This window comes from Panthera uncia, chromosome B4 (assembly GCF_023721935.1).
Source record: "Panthera uncia isolate 11264 chromosome B4, Puncia_PCG_1.0, whole genome shotgun sequence".
Lineage (NCBI taxonomy): Eukaryota > Metazoa > Chordata > Mammalia > Carnivora > Felidae > Panthera > Panthera uncia.
Window position 1 is genome coordinate 6,722,737 of NC_064809.1, and position 14,565 is coordinate 6,737,301.

The 14,565-nt window shown below is 44.1% G+C and overlaps 1 protein-coding gene across 1 annotated transcript in view; it reads right to left on the reverse strand.

Moving 5' to 3' along the window:
* Nucleotides 1-14,565, reverse strand: part of ITIH5 (inter-alpha-trypsin inhibitor heavy chain 5) — a 78,306-nt gene that overhangs the window by 42,212 nt on the left and 21,529 nt on the right. The window contains exons 3-5 of the mRNA XM_049626780.1: nucleotides 13,695-13,858; nucleotides 12,608-12,709; nucleotides 8,642-8,892 (exon numbers count right to left, since the gene is read on the reverse strand). Of these exons, the coding sequence (XP_049482737.1) occupies nucleotides 8,642-8,892; nucleotides 12,608-12,709; nucleotides 13,695-13,858 (517 nt within the window). The remainder of the gene's footprint in view (nucleotides 1-8,641; nucleotides 8,893-12,607; nucleotides 12,710-13,694; nucleotides 13,859-14,565) is intronic.

A 14,565-nucleotide genomic window follows, 5' to 3' on the forward strand; every position in this document is an offset into this window, starting at 1 on the left:
AGGAAGGAGGAAGGAGGAAGGAGGAAGGAGGAAGGAGGAAGGAGGAAGAAGAAGGAAGGAGGAAGAAGAAGGAAGAAGGAAGAGAGAGAGTGAGGCATCCCCGAGAAGAGCAGACTGGTCACCAATGTCAAGTGAAAGAGAGAAGGCCACCTCCTAGGTCTCTCTGAGCCATCCTGCTCACAGCTGGCCAGTGTCAGAACAAACAAGAGAACACGGTTCTCATATCAGCATTAAATACAAAACAAAAGAAAAGAAAACAAACCAAAACAAAACCAACTATGGAGCCAAATGATTCATACCTGAATCATTGCTGCGCCGAACAATGCTGGAAACCCTCACATAACAACCAGATTATTATTTCCTGGCAAGTGTACACAGCCCAAACAGGGCCATTCCCTTCCAGCTGTAGAACAGAGACTAGATCCTGGAGAAGAACACGGAGAGCAGGGCAGCTGGAACCAGGGGTGAACCATCAGTCACGACGCAGTGACTGGGTTCGCAAATAAAAACACGGGATTCCCAGTTAAATCTGAATCACAGATAAACAAAAGGTATTTTAGTGTAAGTATGTTCCAGAGATGGCACAGGACATACTTGTCTACCTGAAACTCAAATTTAACTGAGCATCCTAGCTTTTCTCTGGGAACTCAGGAAGAGGAGAACAGCCGTGTATTTGCAACCAGTCTTCTGGAACCAAATTCTTTCCCCTAATCCCCCCACCCATGCACAGAAAATAAGAGGTGCGCCTAAGTTCTGGCAAAATTACCCAACTTAAACCAAGAAGGTGTTGAAAACCTAGCGGCACCTTCACTGCCAACAGTTATTTGTTCCTGAGTTCACTGAGCAGATACTTCCTGAGCACCCGCTCCACGGCAGGCACCACGCTGGGTGCCTAGAATACAATCCTAAGAGAGCCTGCGCAGCAGAAGACAGAGTCCTGAGGTTAACAGACCAGACAGAGAAAAAGACAAATGGGATTTTTTGACAGATTCAATCAACCCCTTATTGGGTGTTTACTGATCTACAAGACGCTGTGCGAGTCTCCGGTCGGAGGTCACTCGATCTTGCAGGACGTAACCTCAAAGCCTGCTGCGGGCCAACCTCCCGTCCACACCCACACACACAGAAAAGGCGATGAGGCTCGTTTCAAGTGGTTCTCTTCTTTCTAACTAAGTTTCCCTGGTTCTTAGGCTTATTTGAGGGTCAACATTTTATCGGATGCTTCTCACGTGGGAGGACGGGATTAAGAAGCAGGCTGTCCGGAAGCAGAGTTCCACCGAGCCCTACCATCTGTCTTCCGGGACACAGAAAGGGTGCACAGCCAAACGCTGGAGGGCACAGCAGACCCTGATGCCCAGGACACTGGGGCGAGGTAGGATTCTAACAGGTAAAGTCAACCAAACACAGAATGAACCTTTCTGAAATGCACGATTCAGTGGCATTTGGTACATTTACAATGTACTACCTAGTTCCAAAATGCTTTCATCATCCCCAAAGAAGCTCTGTAACCACTAAAGCAGTCACCCTCCCTCCGTCCCTTCCTCCCCAGACCCTGGCAATCATCAACATGCCTTCTGTCTCTCTGGATTTATCTATTCTGGATGTTTCATATAAGCGGAATCATATGGCACATGACCTTTTGAGTCTGGCTTCTTTCACTTGGCATAATGTTGTCAAGGTTCATCCATGTTGTATTTTATCCCTTACATGGCTGAACAATATCCCATTGTAGGGCCATAACCAGATGCCGACCATCCATTCACCTATTGATGGACATTTGGATTGTTCGCACCTTTTTGCTACTGTGAATAGCGATGCTATTCACATACAAGTATTTGAATACTAGTTCTCAATTCTTTCGTATATACATCTCGAGAAACTGCTAGATCTTAAGGTAATCCTCTGTTTAACTTTCTGACGAACAATCGAATAGCTTTCCACAATGGTTACACCATTTACGTTCCCACCTGCAATGCACAAGGGTCTCCACATCTCTGCCAAAAGTTGTTGTTTTCCATTTTTGTTTCTTTGTATTATTACAGCCATCCTAATGGGCGTGAAGTGCTATTTCATTGTGGTTTTGATTTGCATTTCACTACCGACTAATGGTCGGGAATGTCTTTTCATGTGCTTCTTGGCCATCTACATGTCTGCTTTGGAGAAATGTCTATTCAAAACATTTGCCCGTATCTGAATTGGGTTGTTTATCTCCTTTTGATTGAGTGGTAAGAATTCTTTACATATTCTGGACACTGGATGCTTAGACATATGATTTGCAAATATTTTCCCCCATTCCGTAGGTTGTCTTTTCAGAACGTACTTTCACAGCACAACCCTGGTACTGTAACTTTCTTCTGTGCTCTTGAGTATGGAGCACCAACGATGATGAACCAGATACTGGAAGAAAATGAAGATAGTTATGTTGGTCTCTTAGCTTCTGAAACTAAAATTTCCTTTTAATGTCAGATCAGGGTGACATCACATGAGTCCGCCAGTTTTGGCAAAGATGAGGAGTTGGGATTACTTAGGAACTCCAGCTGGGAGGCTTGGAAACAGAGTCAGCAGCCCACGATCCCAGTTTTAGGGAACAAAGAGGTAGGAATTAAGCCAAATAACACTTGAAAACAAGCTTTCACCCCTGGTGACTCTAATTTAACTGGCCTGGCTAATCTACAAAAGCTCCCGGTTGATCCTAATGTGCAGCACAACCTGATGTTCGGGACCCACTGGGCCAGGAAAGGAGCTGTGGGAGACAGGAAGGCTGAAGGTGGACATGCTTCGAAAGGTAGGAGCCTCTGCTCTCACTGTGGTGTGGGGAAGAATGGGGAAGAGCAGAAGAGATCTAGGAAGCCACAGTAGGAACCAAGGAAAGGAGAGAAGCTCTTTTGACTCCCCCGCCACCCCTGCCCACCAATGCACTGAATGATCACGTTTGTCTTTTCCAAGAGAAGATAGGCTACCCAGTTTAATAAGCTCAAGACTATACTAGAAAGACTGCACCAACCCAATGGCTTGTTGGTACTTTTCCATTTCCAACTATGTTGATGAGCAGAAGAAACTGCTTATGGAAAGAGGTTATTTTCCACCAACTGTGTGAGTAATCCTATGTTGGCCTGTATCCAACAGTAAAAACATGTTAGTGGAAAAGAGGGACGATGCACATTTTAATAAGGGTCAGAGTGTGCTGAGGGTCCTGTGAAAGTACAAGAACAATCTTACTTATTTTCAAAGGTGTTTCTGTAGGTCAGGATCTTGACCAAGCGAATGTCCCTAAAGTCTGCTAGTAAGTTCAAAGTAAGGGTTCCTAACATTCGCAGAGCATCAAAATCACCTGGGCTGCTTCTGAAAGTACAGCTGTCTGAAGACACACAGCACGTAGATTAGCGGCTGCCTGGGGCTGGGGTGGAAACAGGGAGTGACTGCAGATACGTGGATCTTTCTGGGTGAAAGAAGTGTTCTAAAATTGGATGGTGGTGATGGTTGCACAACTCTGCAAAAACTAAAAATCTACGAGTCGTACATTTACAATGACCAAATTTTATGCTATATAAACTAAAACCTCAATGAGACTGCTTGTTAAAAAAGTAAACAAGATAAAGGGGAAACCATGGAAGTCATAGAAACAGACCCGTTCCGTGGTAGAAACATACACAGCCTCATTCTTAAGCTTTACAACTAAACGAACACGTTAAAAGCACTCATATGCTGTTTGGCTTCTTGTATAAATTTGTAAAGCTACCACACCCAGAAATCCAGCCACCTAGGGCTCTCCCTGGTAAATTCTGATTCAGGTGCTTGAGGCAGGGCTCAGTCATCTCTATGTTTTTTGGGTTTTTTTTAACCTCTCCAGGTGATTAAAGGCTAGAGCCAGGTTTGAGGGTCATTGATGTAAAGCAAAAGGGAATAAAACAGGCAAGCTACCCTATTTCTCACTTTGTTTATCTCATTCTGTTTTACTCCCCACTATCAGGGATCTTATCATAAATAAAAATTTTCTGCAAAAAAAAAAAATTGGAATCATGGAGAGGGTAGTAATTTAGGTGCCATGGGACAATAGGAAGTTTGGGTTTTAACATAGAAAGTGAAATGACCAGCCTCGAACAAGCCACATACACAGAATATCCATCTTGGCGTGTGCCTTTGGAACATCACACATCCCATCATGCTCTAGGAGAAGTTTCAGTTTCAAAGACTCTGTCCCACTGAGCTCATAAACCATCAAAATATTTTAGGGGAGGAGAAACTGCGGGTGGGAGGCATAAGAGAGGAAGTCTTGTCTTTCACTGTAAACCAATTTATAATCTTTTAGACTTTGAACCACATACAGGAGTTCACTCTACTTTAATAATCCAGTAAGTATGATGCCTTGCCTTCCAAATTACATCTCACAAGATTCGTTTTTACACTGAGAAGGAACACTAGCTATGGGCCCAATCCTGACATACCTGATATATGAGACAATGAAACCGAGGCCAAGATAGGTTGTACTGCTTTGAGCCTTTCTTTTTCTTCTTACATAACTAGGGAGACATCTGGAATTTGAGCTCAGACCCTCAGTATTTTGCCATTTCTATTTACTAAGGAGGCAGTACAGTTCAGAGGGCAAGGGCATGAAGTTGGGAGTCAGCTCTATGCCTAGAGATTCTGTTTCTAACAGTAATTAAATATGAGTCCTTGTTCATATTATAAACTCTGTAAGCCTTTTTCAGAAATAAAATGGGATAAAAAATACGACACAAGAGGGCTGTTGTGAAGGTTGAATGAGATAGCGCACGCAAGTGCTGAGTCTAGGATCAAGCACGCAGTCATCCCAATCCAGAAGTGCATCCCCAAGGATGCAAACGGGTCCAGTGGTCACAGATTTGCTTTGAGAAATTCCAGAAGTCTGATCTCTTCATGGCAGCCAGATCTATCAGAGGAATGTACTGGCTCGGGTCCACATTCACACAGCTACAGCTCATGTTCTGGGGCAAGCCCAATTCTAGTTTGATCTCTACCCTGGATTTCTTTGGGTAACACGCAATAAGGTCCAGACAAACATCACAACATCCTGTGCATTTCCATGTCGGGGCCGCCATTTTGCAGGGACAGTAACAGCTGAGCTCGGAAGGATGGGAACGAGGAGCCAAAAGGGAACTGGTCCACTGCACCTGGCTTGGATACGTGCTTGTGAAATCTCCATGCTTTGGAAGGCAAAATATCCGCTTCGGTACAAAAAGCTAGGAAAACAACTTTCTTAAAAATAAACAGGTCCCAAGAGATCAATGGTCTGGAAAAACTCCTCTGAGGTTCTCACAGGCCCAGAATATAAACAGTAAGCAACTTTCTTGACTAACAATCCTAATCCATATGGCCTCCACAGATAACACACGCATGCCACAAATCACACACTAAAGAGTCACAGCGGTTCTGGAAATTCGGCAAAGTGCACACATTTCATTACCGCAGCAGGACTACCCCAGCATCTCCAACGAGCCCCTCCACATGGTGGCTCCGCCCTCTCTGAGATCCCAGCAACTCCTAAAGAATTTTCCTTCTCCTGAAAACATACCTCCTTCACACAGCAGTACGTAGGAGAATTTCCCTGTAAGTTATGATTAGGAAAAAATGAAATTTTAAAACATTCTTTACTAGCTTCGGTATATATTCGTTCTTCTTTCCTCACTGGCAAGCACTTAATTAGCTATCTACAGTTTAAAAGGCATTGAGTTAAATACCATAAGGAGACAAAGTAATCAGACACAGGACTGCCTTCCAAAACACTTATGAGCTAACAGGGGATATGAGATCTGCACAGAAAAAAGCAAATATAAGGTGATGATGATGATAATAATAATAATACTTCATTATTAAGCCCTTACTAGGGACCATGCGCATCACACGCACAAACCCTTCCCAATGACCCTATGAAATAGTTACTGTCCCCGCTCTGCAGATGTGCAAGCTGAGTCTCACAGGGCCTAGGCAATTTTGTTCAAGGTTGTAGTTAATAGCCGAAGTGAAATCAACTGTTACGAACACACACGGCGGCCGGTATGACCTAAGAATGGCGAATTATATATCATACCATTTCTGCAGGTCAGAAACCTCGACGGTTATTGTTTCCAATGAGATCTAGATCAAGAGTGTCAAAATCCGGGCTGGGAATGAACACGTAACAAAAGACCCCCGGGGAACCGGGACATACTCCAGTCTTCGAGACGCGACTACTTGTCTGTGGACCGTCGTGAACTGAACTGCAGGCTGGGAGAGGAAAGCAATGTCCCGTACGGCGAACTCTTGAGCACACCAGCTCCGGGTCCTGACTGTCTTCACGTTATGTTACGTGACAACCTTCTTCTCTTCCCCTTGTCAAATCGCGTCTCTACTTTCCTTCCAAGCTCATTCCTACATATTCTTGCCACAGTTGCCTTCTTGGGATCCTCTGGACTCTCCCTGCAGCTACACGGGCACAGTTCAGATTCTGCATATTCACTGACCGGTCAGCATTTTCCGGGCCTCAACATCACAAATACTGAAATCTAGAGATTCCCAGCCCCGTGCAGCTTTCTGGCACATCTGCCTCGTTATCTGACTTGACACGAAGGCTTACTGGTCTGCTTACGGCACAGCCCAACACAGGTGAACATTTAGGGGCTCCTGGGTGGTTCCGTCGGTTAAGCATTCACCTCTTGGTTTCGGCTCAGGTCACGATCTCAACGGTTTGTGGGATTGAGCCCCACATCAGGCGCTGCGCTCACAGCATGGAGCCTGCTGGGGATTCTCTCTCTCTCCCCCTCTCTCGCCCCCTCCCTGGCTCACGTGTGCACAGATGCACATGCGTTCTCTCTCTCTGTCTCTCTCTGTCTCTCTCTCTCTCAAAAACAAACATTTAAGACAAAAAGAGGTATAATGGGGTGCCTGGGTGGCTCAGTCGGTTAAGTGTCCGACTTCGGCTCAGGTCATGATCTCACGGTTCATGGGTTCGAGTCCCACGTCAGGCTCTGTGCTGACAGCTCAGAGCCTGGAGCTTGCTTCAGATTCTGTGTCCCCCTCTCTCTCTGCCCCTCCCCTACTCACACTCTGTCTCTCTCTCTCTCTCTCTCTCAGAAGTAAATAAACATTCAAAAAATTTAAATAAAAATAAATACATAAGTAAAAATAAAACAAAAAGTGGTATAAGAAAAACAAGTGAACATTTACATATAAACTATCAGCTGAAACTACTGTAATTAAAATTATATTATACTGAATTTATCATTATCATTTCAACAAACAGAGTGCTATTTTAAAAATCAGATTTTGAGAAAAACCTAAACTAAGAAGTCCAGGTTATGAACCAAAATGCCCATGCCCTCAATCAAATGTATAGTACAGAGTTTCCACTACTTAATTTTAGAAAGAATCTCACACGTTGTTGAAACGTTTATGTTAGTGTTATATGTTTAATGTTTCAAAAATGGATTTTTAGAAAAATAACCATGGAATCCCTCATCCTCTAGTATAAAATGATTACTTTATATAACTTTCTAGCCTTTTGTCCACTTCACATTTAACATAATTTTTAAATTATAATTAGTTAAAAATTAATTTTAATTAATGTTTATTTATTTTTGAGAGACAGAGAGCATGAGCTGGGGAGGAGCAGAGAGAAGGAGACACAGAATCCAAAGCAGGCTCCAGGCTCTGAGCTGTCAGCACAGAGACTGATGTGGGGCTCGAACCCACAAACTGTGAGACCATGACCTGAGCCAAAGTTGGACACTCAGCTGACTGAACTACCCAGGCGTCCCTCATTTAACATTATAGAATGTGTACAAATGCGTCTTTTTCCCCCCAATCACATGCTGAATTGTTTTCATAACCATATTTTACTAATCACGTTTGTATGGTTGAATATTTAGGATGATAGAACATTTTTGTTACTACAAACGTTATCAAATAGGGTTATGCAAAGGGACACCTGGGTGGCTCATCAGTTAAGCGACTGACTTCAGCTCAGGTCATGATCTCACGGTTCGTGGGTTCAAACCCCACGTCGGGCTCTGTGCTGACAGCTCAGAGCCTGGAGCCTGCTTCGGATTCTGTGTCTCCCTCTCTGTCTGCCCCTCCCCCACTCACGCTCTGTCTCTCTCTCAAAAATAAATAAATGTTAAAAAAATAAGGAAAATAAACAGGGTTATGCATGTAACATCCCCAATATTTTAGATGCTTCACTTGGGTTAGATGTCCAGAAGTGAGGATTACTGTATCAAATGATTTAAACTTCTTTAAGTCTCCTGATAGAACCCTGGTTTAGGAAAAAAAAAAAAAAAACTCTACAAGGGGGCGCCTGGGTGGCTCAAACGGTTAAGTGTCCGACTCCTGATTTGGGCTCAGGTCACGATTTTGTGATCGGGCTCTGCACTGACAGCACAGAGCCTACTTGGGATTTTTTTCTCTCCCTCTCTCTCTGACCCTCCCCTGCTTGCACGCACGCTCTCTCTTTCTCCCAAAACAAATAAATTAAAAAACCCATACAGGGCATTGCCTTTGCTTCGCTGTCGTCTTTCAGATTCCCACAAACTCTCAGAGCCTTTGTTGAAGGGGAGCTGTTTTATAGGCTTCTGCAAAGCCAACACCCGCCCCAAGCCAGCACCGAAGATCCGGCAACCGCACTCACCTTCCCCCCTCACGCTGCCCTTCTGCCTACTGTGCTGTAACCGCAGCACCTCCAGCGATGTGACGCCGGACCTCTCCAGAACGTTCACTTCCACCGTCAGCCTCCCCACCAGCTGCTGGGGCCGCACGCTAATAACGTGCTCATACTTCCCTAGCCGCCTCTGCAAGAGTTCTTCGTAACTGAGGAGGAAGGCAGCTTTGTCCTTGCTGGGGATCACGACAGAGGCTCTGAACGTTTCAGTCCCCTTTTCCCTGTTAGAAAGAGAAAAAGGAAAACCTGTTTCCCTCAAGTCCCTTCAGGGCACTGGCCGCTGTCCCAAGAGAGTCCTTGGGAAGAAAAACGACACGTTAGTTTTGGGAGGGGAAGCCAAAGGCCTGAACTAGATCAAGGAACACTAAAGAGACAGAATTCCAGACTGCTGAATGTCCTTACCTCTCCCCAAGTCACGCCCAAGGGGCAGACAGGCAAGGGCATTTTGAAATAGGTGGCCTGCTGGAAAACACAGCTTTGGGGTCAAGATGTGAACCGCATCCTTCTCTTTACAGGAATGGCCAAACAAGCCTGACATCTGATGTGACTTTAAAATGCCTAATAGATTAGGTTTTTACACTTGGTAAAGTTTGGTGGATGTGGCCAGGGGTAAGGGTAAGGAGTAAGGGATTACAAAGCATATACAAATACAAACCGTTCCAAATGTTTTCAGTGCTTGCAGTGAAGGTTCTCTGATTCAAAATGGCAGACTGACCATAAAAGGGATCGGATTAAACCAAAGGAATAAGAGCGGCAGGGGCAACCATTAGAGGGTACAACACTTCAAACATTTCTGGAAGGTGGGAAATTGAGCAGAACGAGAACTCTACAGCTCAGTCTACGTGGGAAGAGGCTGCAGCAAAGGACCAAGATGCAAACCATCCACAGAATGTCAGAGAGATGGCAGGCTCTGGCTCAGCACAAGCTGGGAGTGAGAAGGGGGCCAAATACGGGAAGGAGACCTCCAAATCCATGTGTGAATGAGTAAGGTGACAGGCTTCCTACACTTCTCTTTCCCAGAACTAAAAATGGACATACATATTAAGATGGAAAAGCTTCACTGACAGTTGGGAAGAATGGCTGAAGAAAGACTGACACCTAAGCCCATTACCGTAAAATCTCCAAACATCCAGTACAGAAGACACAGAAAAGGAATCAGGTATTAGAGCACATTAGATGCATCACCAGCAATGCTGATTGTTATTAGATGCTGGCATGATGAAGTATTCTGAATCTTCAATTCCATATACAGTCAAAATGTTAATCAAGGTCTCAGAAAGTTTGTCTCTCACACACCCATCCTGAGGAAGTTATTTCAGAATATACTCCAGCAAAGTAAAAGTGAAAAAGAAAGAGGAAGACATGGAAGACCAGGAGAAATAAGACCAACCCAGAAGAAAATGAAAAGAAATCCCGGGGCAAACATTGCCGACAAGGCTGCAAAGCAATGACAGTATCCCTTGGACCTGGAAACACCATTCCTCCACGACTGACAGCTCTGAAATCAAGATGTGCCTCCCAATCCGCGATGCCTTCCCAATGCTGTTGGCAATAACGTGGATGTCATTGCTTGTCACGGCTGTTCATTTAGTCACCATTTCAAATGACTTATGTGTCTTGCTAGATGTTAATAGTGACAAAATTGAGTTGTACCTCATAAGAAAAAGAAAGACAATTAAAAACTCCAGGAAAAACAAAAATGCATATGTTGTGATCCAACTAAACTGTGGCATGATTATGAACAATTTATGAATGGTAACAGAAGATATTCCCCATAAAATTCTTCTGATAAAGACCACGTGGGACCCACCTACAGTCCAACAAAACTAGGTTTTAATAAACTGCTGCAGTAAGGGAGACTATATATCAAAGGCATCATGGAGAATTTTGCCAAAGGAGGACACAGGGCAATACTGTAAGATTGGGGGGGAAAGGGGAGTGTAGATAGTGTTTGGAGCATTTGGAGGCTTAAAGAATAGCAGGCTGTGTGTAAAGTGGTTAATATCAGACTGGACTAAGAAGCAAACTTGAGGTTCTCTGTCTTTAGGAACTATAAAGCTAAGATAAACGTGGACTTTTGTGTCTAACAATGCCTTATCTGAAGCTTATACCTCAGCTGCTTTTTGTATCAAAGTAAACCCATGATTCACATCTTCCAGGCAAGAGTGAGATGTTCTGTTCTTGCTAATAGGACTTCCAGCACCAACGTTTCTGACAGTCTATGATTTTAGAGATCAAGCTTTCTCAAAACTACGTCTTTTTATTAACGAACAAAAACAGGTTCACGTGTTCACACCAACTTATCTAGATACCGAGATCGAGATCAGTTTTCTTCAAAGGGAACAGATCACTTTTCTTCAAACAGGCTGGTAGAGAGGGAACCAGAATCTGAATATACCCAGAGGCTCTGCAGTTAATGCCATTTATGTAATCATTAAAAATCAAATGCTAGTTATTGGCTTTCAGTGGTTAGATTCAAGTTATAGACCAAACAAAGAAAATAAATTTCATTAACGATCAGAATTTACGTGTTGGTAACACTGACAGTGCAAAAGTAAATGATCAGGTAGAAAAAGGTGGACACTGGAAATGGGAAAGAAAAGGTACGGTTTCACTGAAGGACAGGGACTATTATCACTGAAGATAGTGTAAGGCTAGTCTAGGATGGTGTAACACTGCTTACACTGATGGAAGAAGAGGGAAGAAAAGAATCTAAATATGTGGCCCACAGAGGGAGGATGGCCGTGTTGTACATATGCCACACTCCTTCAGAGCAGAAAATCAACAGATGAGGTCTCATTTTTAACATCGCTCATCATCAGGGAAATACCGGTCAAAACCACAATGAGATACCACCTCACACCTGTCAGAATGGCCAACATGAACAACTCAGGCAACAACAGATGTTGGCGAGGATGCGGAGAAAGGGGAACCCTGTTGTACTGTTGGGGGGAATGCAAACTGGTGCAGCCACTTTGGAAAACGGTATGGAGGTTCCGCAAAAAATTAAAAATCGAACTACCCTATGACCCAGCAACTGCACTCGTAGGTATTTATCCAAAGGATACAAAAATGCTGATTCAAAGGGACACGTATACACCAATGTTTATAGCAGTGCTATCAACAACAGCCAAATTATGGAAAGAGCCCAAATGTCCACTGATTGACAAACGGACAAAGAAGATGTGGTATATATATATTACACACACACACACACACACACACACACACACACACAGTGGAATACTACTCAGCGATGAAAAACAATGAAATCGTTCCATTTGCAACAATGTGGATGGAATTAGAGGGTATTATGCTAAGTGAAATAAGTCAGTCAGAGAAAGACAGATCATACGACTTCACTCATATGTGGGATTTGAGAAATAAAACAGGTGAACATATGGGAAGGGGAGGAAAAATAAAATAAAAACAGAGAGGGAGACAAACCAGAAGAGACTCTCCAACACAGAGAACTGAGGATTGATGGAGGGGTGGTGGCGGGGGGGGATGGGCATTAAGGAGGACACTTGTTGGGATGAGCACTGGGTGTCCTATGTAAGAGATGAGTCGCTGGGTTTTACTCCTGAAGCCAAGACTATGCTGGATGTTAACTAACTTGAATTTTTTTAAAAAACAGAAATCTTTAAAAAACAAGACTACCGTAAGTTTTAGAGTTAGGGAGGTCACTACAAAGAAACTACAGAAGTATTAGACGTGGATGTTTCTAGAAAGTGAGACCTGGAGAGCAGTGGTGGTAAAATGTTCCTTTTTATTATAAACCCCTTTTCTGCTATGTTGTTAGCTATATATATTTAACTATTTATGATAAAAATAAAAAGCAGGTAAGTACTGAAGGAAGGGAAGGGACAAGATGGGCAGGCAAAGGAGGAGAAGATGTGGCCCCTTGCTGAAATGGATTTTTTAAGCGGCACTTACCCGTCGTCTTCTGAGGTTTTATTCCTTCTCTCTTTGACTTTATCACCAGTTTTCTTTTCTCTCTCTCTGATTTCTCCCTGATACACCTTGTCTCCGATGAGCCTGAAACACAAGAGACAGCCCTGCTACCGGCCTCCAGTTCCAAGTCAAATTCAAACATGGATCTCATAACCATGACATCCCCAGAAAATATTTTTATGTGACTCTCAGATATGCAGAAAGAACGCATTCCAGGCCGGGGCACTACCTTGAATCATTCATTTCATTCTGGGGCAATTTCCAAGGTCCAAATAGGCAGGTCTGACCCATGGTGCCTCTGGGATTCTCCAGGAGGACATCAGACCAATTTCCACGAAGATTCACCAGCCTGAATCTTACCCAGGCCCCAAATTAAACCCCCAAACCTACTCTACTTTGTATGTCTTTACCCCTTAGCTCAGAAGAAAAGAAGAAATACGGTTTACATCACATATCATAGGGTTCACACTGCCTCATTGTTCAGATCTCAACTTAAACATCGCCTCTTGTAGGCCACCTCCCTGATTTCTCCCTGCCTAGACAAGCCCCTCTCGGTCCTTCCTGCCATCCCTAAGCACTTGCTACGGTCTAAAATTGTCTCATCCACTGATTGGTTTCCTTACTTACTATCTCTCCCAAAGCAATTTCTGCAGCCGAACAACACTGCCTTTTTCTCAGAAATATACCGATCACTTTGAAGAGTTCCTGGCCCAGAGCGGGCACCCGTTTGTTGAAGGGAAGGAGAGAAAGACAGAGGAATGGGGAATGGAAGCAGGGAAGACGACAGGAACAGAATGAAAAAAGGGATCATGGGAAGGAGGGAAAGGGGAAGAAAGGGTGGAAGGGAGAGAGAAAGGGGAGAACGAAGGTAGGGAAGGAGAGAGAGGAGGGAGTCAACCTTCTGAGCCATATACATCTGCTGGGATAAATTCTCACGCCAGAAGGCTGTGGACCCCACATCCTGGCAGACTCACCCTGGCCGCCGCCACCAACACACACACACACACACACACACACACACACACACACACCCCTCCATCTCAGGGTCTCCGATCAGAGTATCGCTTACATAGTGAAGTTGGTGATGAACGCCGCAGCCGGAACCTGCATCTGAAACTCAATCTCCTGGTCCTCAGAAGCTCTATTCAGCATTCTACAGGAGACCGTAGTGAAGGCATAACGGGAAATGATGGTGGACTTCACCGAGAATTCTGTCATTAAGGGCTTGGTTTTCTGTTGGAAGGGAAACACGCAGTGCTTTCAGTGCCGTGTGAAAGTGCGAGAAATACTCTCTAATTGGGGAGGCTGTGGCGTGTGAGTCCCTTCTCCTTTCCTTGTCTTGTCCTGACTTTCCCACTCACAAAGTAACCGTGGTTGAACAACCAGTTGGTGACAAGGAAGCACGCTTTTTAACCTAACTTTAAGAAGTGAACACGGGGCGCCTGGGTGGCTCAGTCGGTTAAGCGTCCGACTTCAGCTCAGGTCACGATCTCGCGGTTCGTGAGTTCGAGACCCGCGTCGGGCTCTGGGCTGACAGCTCGGAGCCTGGAGCCTGCTTCGGATTCTGTGTCTCCCTCTCCTTCTGCCCCTCCCCTGCTCACGCTCTGACTCTCTCTGTCTTTCAATAATAAATAAATGTTAAAAAAAAAAAAAAAGAAGTGAACACAGGATTTCCAATTTAACAGAGAATATACATGGCTTAACTAGTCCAAAAGTAGTGGAATTTCAGAAATGAAGTATATATTGTTATCCACTTTTAGATCACATTGACAGGATCATGAAGTGATGAAAACATCAGAGGCTACCTAAAAAAATTCTCATATTTTCAAGTTAAATTCAATATCCTGCTTTCCTCCTGAGACGACAATCACACGACTGCAAAGTGGGAATCGATACCGAGCTCAAGAGAGTATTGGGGGAATGAGAACCCAGAAAAAGGA